This window comes from Tenebrio molitor, chromosome 5, assembly GCF_963966145.1.
Source record: "Tenebrio molitor chromosome 5, icTenMoli1.1, whole genome shotgun sequence".
Classification (NCBI taxonomy): Eukaryota; Metazoa; Arthropoda; class Insecta; order Coleoptera; family Tenebrionidae; genus Tenebrio; species Tenebrio molitor.
This window is the reverse complement of record NC_091050.1, coordinates 24,037,355-24,046,206: the sequence shown is the minus strand read 5'-3', so window position 1 is coordinate 24,046,206 and position 8,852 is coordinate 24,037,355. Positions and strand designations below refer to the sequence as shown.

At 33.5% G+C, this 8,852-nt stretch overlaps 1 protein-coding gene across 1 annotated transcript; it reads left to right on the top strand.

The window, feature by feature from the left end:
• The first annotated feature begins 5,630 nt into the window (after window positions 1-5,630).
• LOC138131339 (adult cuticle protein 1-like) lies at window positions 5,631-6,240 on the top strand. The gene is made up of 3 exons (XM_069048304.1): window positions 5,631-5,785; window positions 5,844-6,007; window positions 6,065-6,240. The coding sequence occupies exons 1-3, from the start codon at window positions 5,780-5,782 to the stop codon at window positions 6,168-6,170; spliced, it is 276 nt and encodes a 91-aa protein (XP_068904405.1). The 5' UTR covers window positions 5,631-5,779; the 3' UTR covers window positions 6,171-6,240.
• The last annotated feature ends 2,612 nt before the right edge of the window (window positions 6,241-8,852 follow it).

Here is an 8,852-nt window from a genome sequence, read left to right as displayed (position 1 = left end):
ACCATACGTGAAGGTTGTGACTATTAAAAGTCCCTTTACGGCAAAAATAGGATTAATCTGTAAGTAACACATTTGTAAGAAAGGGTGGATTCTCTTCGTGTTCTTGGAGTTCCAATCGAGGTGCATAATCTTCGGATAATAGATGTTGAACTTTGGTGTAATGATTCGGGTGCATGTGGTTACCTTTTAAAATGTTTTGAACAGTATTTTTGATTGATTCAGGATATCGGCCACATTTCTAACACTTCTCGTTCCATCTTGCGTAAATGATTGAAGTAGGACTCCTTCCGTATCAGAAGGGCGAACCGTGCGGTCAACACCACCAACTCGTTTTCTATCGGGAACCAAAAAACCAATGGTTCTTGTTGTGTTCACTAAACCTAAAAATACGTCCGAACTAGGATGCCGACGATGTGGAAAGTGTTCACGATACAACCTTGCGGCCGCTTTAGAATTCCTGCACTTTCCCCGTAGATTATCATCATTTCGGTGTATTCTTCGGGAGTGAATATTTCTTACTGTGTTGCTGTCCAAAAATCGACACTTTTCAAATGTACTAATTAATGTCACTTTGACGTTAGTATAAAACGTTTGCATAGTTGACCAGACAAATATTGACTTTTAACATTAATTTTGTTACCTGGTAACAACAGTACACGGAATAATTCACCTGATACACTTTACTAATCATTCTTCTGTGATTGGCTATCTTAAAATTGCTATAATTTAAAAACTACATGGTTTAAGAAAAAAAATCTTGAAAATCCTATATCAGATGAAAGAACAGAATTTGTGGTTTACGGCTGACGCGCGAGTTCTGGGACACCCGATATAATAAAGTTATGTACAGTCGATGGACAAATAAAACTGGAACAAAAATGACAATCACATATTGTAGTTTCAATTTGGTTATAGGTCGTTAAATTTTATGGTACTTTAAGTTGAAGATCTTGCGGGGCTTATAAATCCTAGTTTACCACTAGCAGGTAATATTTTAAGCAGGATTGTATTGTACATTTGGTATATTTGCATTGTACGGCAAACGGCACGCGCCGCATCCCAACCTTTTCAAACCCAACCATTGTCCCCGTTAATCGCTCATAATATCCAATAAAATTTTACGACCTACAACCAAATTGAAACTACAATAAGTCAAAATTTACAAATTTGCATCGTTTAATTACGGCTTTATCACAAATAGGTTAACTTTGGTATGATATATTATATAGACACTGACAAATATATTGACAATTCAATAGTCTGATTTACACAGATTAAATTTTAAGTGTCCCAGTTTTATTTGTCCACCGACCGTACCTAATGGCGGGATAGATGAAATATACTCTAATGCAGAATAGAGTTTCTGTATGTTCAGAAATAGTAGTTAACATCTTTTATTAAAGAAATAATAGTTTATGTAAAATGCTCATAAAAAGTGGTCTAACGTCTAACCCATTATTGGAGAGACCGTCAAAGTTACAATATGTATAATCAAATTGCTTTATGATTGTGTTTTTATAAATGTCTTCCAATTAATCCGGTCTAGCATACCAGTTTCAAGTTAGTGATTATTTTATATTTATTAAAATTAATTTAAAACGAAATTTGTAAATTAGTTAATAGTCAGTAACACATACAGGGTGTTATGGAAGTCCACGTAATACATTTAATTACCAAAGAACTCTTTACAATAAACATTTTTTACATAGGTATTGATGTTTTTTAATCGAATATTTTTTTTCGCAATTTTCTAGCACCTAATTTGACACTTCGCTTATGGGATAATCATTAACTGAAACAAAAGAGTGAGTGAAAATGTTTTTGTGCCGTAAAAACTTTACAGTTTTTTGAAGAAAGAACGATCGCTTTTCTAATACTTAAAACTGTTAGAGTTCTTACTGTTTTCATTCGAATATTTTAATTTGGTTATCAATGGATGTGTAAACACATGAGCGGGTGTGAATTTTAGGGTTCAAATTATATTTAATTTTAACTCTGTTTGGAAGAATATGCGGAAAAATGATAAATAAAAAAATGTTTATTTTAACGAGTCCTAGTGCTGGTTAAATTTATTACGTGGACTTCCATAACACCCGGTATATTTAAATTAGTATTTAATTTTTGATTTTGGTAGGAATTACACTTACAAAATTAGAAAAAAAATTTGAGATGAAAATCTCCGTAAAATCTAGATCTTAATTGAGATTTAATCAAAACTAACACTTTGATGTACTATTGCGGGCAAAAAAAGTGGTACATCAAATTTCTGTCAGTTTTGAAAAATTCGATGTAGTTCAAGCTTTATTGTCATTTTTTTGACACTATTCCAGCTGACAGTTTAAAAAATTATTTTATACATACTCCAATTTTTTTTTTCCAAATGCCCTCTTCTTTTGATAAAGGTAGATTTTGATTGAAACTTTGCATTAAATAAATATTCACCACGTGCTTACTTACAATCATTCCCTACAACCTACAATACTTAATGACAACGTCAGTCAGTTCAAATCAGATAAGGGTTATTTCACATGAAAAGTCAAGACAATGACGTTGATGTCCCACTTTTTTTGCCCGTAATATAACCATCTAGTCATATTAATATAAATTCTTAAGTTAAAAATAATTACAGAAACTATAAGCAAATATTTTTTACATATAATTATTAAATTAATATGGGGTCATTATAAATGATTGTACTATCGTAGGTGGCTGTGCGCTATGCTTTAGGTGCGCCCCTACGCCCACTATAGGTAGTTGTTACAAACATTTATAATGACCCCGTATTTACAAATTAATTTAAGGTATCATTAAAAAAATTTATTAAGTAATATGCCAATTTGAATTTGAAATGTAGTTATGTCTAAAAGAAAGGGATTGTAATAATTTTTATTTTTTCGTTTTTGACATATTTTTCTTGAACTTCAATGTTTTTTTTTTTAGTCAAATAGCTGGAGATAGAGATTTTACATTACATTTACAAGAAATTCAGCCAGCAATCATTCAGTCGTATGTCGTGTTTGTCTTGAAATACTTAGTTATTAACGACCTATTTGGTACACAACATTGATCTAGTGACTACTCTAATGTAGGATAGTGTCTTTTGAATGGTTTACACAAGTACTTTATTCTAAATTTTAGGCAAATATATTCATCTACGAGTACATCTACATAGTAAATCATATGTTTGTAATACTCTTACGACTACTAATTTAGAATGAATTTCTTTTACAATGAAAGTTCCAATTATTTTTAAACTGGCTGTACCTGAAAATAAATATGTTAGAACTGGTAATTATTTAAATAATGTTGTTCTGAATTATTTTAAATTATTCTTTGGAAGATTTGTTCACACTCTTCGAGTGGGATCTTTGAAAATAACATCGTTGGCTACATTTCGTTGTTTACAGAGTTTCGAATCAACTTACATTCGAGCATTTAATAAATTGTAACTACGAGTAGTTGACGAAAGTTCACGAAGTTTTAGAAGAAATATGCAGCTACCGAATTTTAGCGAATTTAATAATCATTTAATAATCAGAGGAGACGTTATATTGGTACATCAAGCGCTGACTGGTGACAAAAATTCCCCCATTAAGCACCTTTTTCCATTAAACGACGGGGGGAGAACTAGAGGGCATGATTTGAAGCTGGCAAAGGACAATTTTCGCACAAGTGCTAGGCAAAACTTCATCACGAATCGAGTGTTCGACGTGTGGAACTCCCTACCTGTAGAAGTAGTTACCAGCAAAACACTTCTCGGCTTTAAATCTCGGTATGACAGTTATGTGACTTCAGTAATTAATTAAAACGTATTGTGGTTTACTATTGTTTTGGACGCGCGGGCATAACAGGCTCGGCCTCTGCCCGAACGCTTATTTTTAATAATAATAATAATAATAATTTAAAGTTGTGATTCTATAATTCAAGTTATTCAATCTATTGTAGTTTGCTTACAACTATAAAACTTACGTTATCATTAACATTTGATTACAAATTAGTAATTAATATTTATTACCGTTTTTTAATTACAACTTTTTACACGTATAAATATGTGCATGAATCAAGGTATAGATAGTAAGTACTATCGATTTTTTTTCTAATGTATCAAATAAATATTTAGTTATTCAAGCCTCATGAAATAATAGCTATTTATTTTTCACTTTAGTATAATTGCATGATAACTTCTAGGATACGAAATACGTAAACATGTCCATAACAACCGGGGCATAATACAGGGCGTAATAAGAATAAGCGGGCGTATGAATTCATAACGCCCTCATCAATTCATAATTGCAAAGATGCCAATTTTCTTTTTTTTAAAGAACCCGTAGTGAAAAATAAAATCTTGTATGCACCACGGCGTCACCGAATGATTACGCCCATCGAACGATATCCATCTCTCGGGCTAAAGCCCTCGAGTTGGATTCATCGTTCTCCGGGCGTAATCATCGTTGTATCGCCCTTGGTGCATAAATGCATAAATGCACCAAGGGCGTTAAATAAAATAAAATAATCTAAAACAAACAAAAAATCAAGAATAGAATTAAATAAAAAATCCACAATGATATTTGTATCAATACAGTTTTCCCATTCTGGTACCAAATCTTGTTTATAAACTACGATTCAACTTCAACAATTGCTTTTCACATTAATCACTAGCCACCTGAGAGTAAATCTCATTTACCTATTTGCTAAGAAACTTTTCAAATATGAAATTAGATTAACTGGCAAATTTCCAATCTATTTATTTTCGAATTGAGTGGTCGAAATTAAATTAAAATTTTGTCGGATTTACAAATTTTTTTCTTGTATGCGAAGGAACATAAATGACGAAACACTTTCCTATAATCCTATCTAATTCTCTTCTGACATAATTAATAATATTTAAAATGTAACAACTTATAAAATTGCACAACAAAAAAATGTAACTTTATTTAAATTCAGACAGAAAGAAGGTTTTCTTTAAGAGTTTACTAAACTCCATTATTTAATTTTCTAAATGTGCACTAAGAGCAGAAACGGTTTATTAAAAAAATATATATTCCCTAGTGTGACAATTCGATCGATTTGATTGTACATATTTTTTGACATTGCATGGAGGAAAATGTTATTATTTGGAGGAATATTTTATAATATATTAAATAAAAAATGTATACTATTTTTTACATAATAATCTAAAAAAAATTCTACAAATAAACCCGTTAGAATTTGAAATTTATTACAGATTATCTGTTCGATGTATAACATTACAATTAGTAATCATATTTTTATTATTCTACTAAAATATATCGCATTATAATAAAAAGTATGTTAACATTTCAAACCAAACTGGTCGAAATTTAAATGGAATAGTTTTGTCTCAAAAAATAACTAACGGGTTTTAAGTGATTAATATTCTATGAACTGTATTACAATTGATAAGTACAAGGCTCGTAAAAAATTACAAATTCGAGAACAGGTTTTAATAATTTCCTCCTAATCATTGTTTAATGAATGTCTGTTTAAAAATAGCGATTTATATTCAAGTGACATTTCCTATCTACCAAAAATCCCGTATAACATGTGTAAAGTTTAAATTTTTAAGCGGGACACGCCCAGGCAACTAAACCAGATCCGTACGCAAACATTTCAAGGTTTCTTCCTGCGACAATTTTTATCATATTATTTTTTTCACCATTTTTTTTACCTTTAAGTATGTCGATGTAAGTATATAAGCTGGAGCAATCTCCCAGACTTCATATCGTTTCAGTACAGAACGAAGCAAACAACAAAAATAACAATGAAGGTAAGAAAATCGACTTAATTACGTTAACGAGCAGCTTAATAACAATGAACAATTTCAGGCCGTATTCGTCGCTCTTTTCGCTCTCGTAGCCGTTGCTTCCGCCGGAATCGTCGTGCCCGCCGGTTTGGGTTATTCCTCAGTGATCGCTAGTCCATTGAGTTACGCTGCCGCCCCCTACGCTGTCGCCGCCCCAGTTGCCGTTGCCCCTGCCATTCAATCCGGGTAAGTAAAGAAATTATTGTTAAAGATGGATTTATAAGCAACGATGCGGTTTTACAGATACGTTGCTGCCACCCGTGGATCCGTCCACACTGCTCCTCTTCCACAAGGACCTTTCGCCTTCAGCCACCACATTAATACTGCCCCAGCCCCAGGAACTTTTTAAATTATTGTACATAGCCTAACTTAATGACCACCATGTTATACAGTTAAATAAAAGTAAAAATTGAAAAAAAGACTTTTACTTCAAATTCTTAGCAGCTTTTATCAAATCAGATCACTGTTTTAACCACAAAAACGCTGAAATACAAAATTAAAAGAACACGTTATACAACTCAATAATTTTGCAAACTAAACAGCCCAAACTGGGAAATACACCGTTACCTTACACTTCAGGTCAAGGGAGCTACGATTTTCCGAACAATGACAAAAATTTCTAGTGGAGTGCAGGAGCAATGTCTGGTGGAGTACGGGAAAAATGTGCGCACCTCCCGTACTCTAATGTAAATAACTATTTTACTCAATACTCAAAAGCATTTATACACTGCCCCTTAAAATTAACGCATAATCTAAATTCTGGTGGTATTTTTTTATTTTCTGTGATTTTTCTGTGTTTTATATCATCATTTTTAATGGTAAAAGCTTTTGATTTTTCATCAGTATGAAGCCATATAATAAAATAATAGCTATTTATGTAACAAGGCAGTAAAGTGACACTTTATCGAACGAGTTTGCAGATTGTGAGACGAGGCGAAGCCGAGTCGAGCAAGCAAACAAGTTCGATAAAGACACTTTACTGCCGTGTTGCATACAAGATTTTATCGACTACCACCTCACTGCTACTTACGGAAGTCAATCTATTTGCTTACTTCAACTGTAGATTTATATTTTAGAAAGTAAATAACTATTTCAATATTAGAACATTATTATTTATTATATATATTAAATGTGAATGTACAACCAGATGGATTATTAAAATTGATACCAGACGTTGAAGGAGCAGCTATTGAAAAAGGTTTGGAAGTGTTTGTTACTATGTTGTTAATATGACTACTTTTCTTTTCCACATCTTCGCCAATTAAACAAGTATTTGGATTTTTCTCCATTTCAGATTTTTGTAAAATTTCTATATCGGCGAAAGTTTCTGACTGTGCTGGCTGTTGGTGAATACCGCCAAGAATTGTTTTTGCAATTTTTGTTTTATTCAAAACCGACTCTTCCACGTACGATTAATTATTTATTATGTACGCTTCAAAATATTTGTAAGTAGGCCTAGTCAGAGTCAGGTAAAGTACTTTACCTGCCTAGACAGACAAAGTGACACTTTCTCTCCTTGAATCAGTACGCCAAAATTGTATTTTCGCTATGGTAGTCGATAAAATGTTTTTATCGAAATGGTGTTTTAGTGTTGTTGCCTGGGATAACGCATAATAACGGATCTAGAGTCGTGTTGTCATTTTATACAGACACATGGACCCCGTACATCGTCCTGCGAGAAATCTTTCATCGGAAGAATGTGCCGTTGCCTTTGCATTACAAGAAGAGGGCAAAACACAAACTTACATTGCTCAACACATCAACGACGACACGGCCAAGGCAGAGAACGCATAACTACCCCTAGACAAGATCGTTTTATGCGTTTACGTACAAGCTCTGAGACAACGGTTTGTGACCAGCACTTTAGTGCAACAAGAATTTTCTAGGACTTATGGGTTTAGAATAAGTCAAGATACTGTACGAAGAAGGCTTGCAGAAGCTGATTTGCACCCCTACACCCCAGCAAAAGGCCCGCTACTTACTCCGGATCATCGTAGACAACGGCTGTTGTTTGCGAATGAACATCTGAATTGGAATGATAATGATTGGACCAACGTACTCTTCACCGATGAGTCCAGGTTTTGTCTGTACAGTGATGATAGACGAGTGAGAGTGTACAGACGCCCGGGCGAAAGATATGCTCAGTGTAACATTGTCGGAACAGTAAGTCATGGTGGTGGATCCGTTATGGTTTGGGGTGGCATTTCGTCAGCAGCTCATACCGACATAGTCATCGTTGATAGAGGACGAATGACAGCATATCGGTATGTTACGTAAGTCGTGGAACCTTATGTAGTGCGATTCGCATCCTTTATTGGGGATGATTTTCTTTTAATGGACGATAATGCTAGACCACATATTGCTCGGGTTGTGCAAAATTAGCTTGCAGAGGTTAATATTGCCAGAATGGCTGGCCACCACGCAGTCCCGACCTAAACCCAATTGATCACATATGAGATAACATGTTATGGAAAGTTAGAACTCTTCAACCGCCTCCTACGACGTTGAACGAACTGTCACAGAGCCTAATTCATATTTGGAACAACATTGATCAATTAGACATTAGAAATTTCATTCTAGGTATGAGAAGACTTTGCCAGACCGTCATCAATGCCCGGGGAGGGAATACGCGGTATTAGATAGCATAAATCGTGCTACTTTTGTCTTCAAACAATTAGGTGTTTTTTTGTTATCAGTATTTGTTGTAATGTTTTAGAATAAATGCTGTTTTCTTTCTTTATGGTAACCATTGTTATCTTTTCACTCATTTGTTGTACAAAAATGGTTTTTGAAAACCAGAATTATATGATATTTCCAATTATGCGTTAATGTCTGATTACAGTGATAACTGTTCAGAAAGTCGGTAAAATCAGGAATGGCTAGCTTTTCAGCAAATATACATACAGTGCCTTTTTTTTAACACTGGCCATAGGGATTTACATGCTAAAAATTTAGGGTCTGTTAATGAGCTTTTTAGTAGGAATTTTTAAGTGAAATTTGGTAGGATATTATTAGATTAGTATTTTATAAA

What these genes read in the sequence shown, in the direction of transcription:
- LOC138131339 (XM_069048304.1), top strand. An exon ending in GCCCCTGCCATTCAATCCGG is followed by an intron (nt 6,008 to 6,064) that starts GTAAGTAAAGAA and finishes GCGGTTTTACAG; the next exon opens with ATACGTTGCTGCCACCCGTG.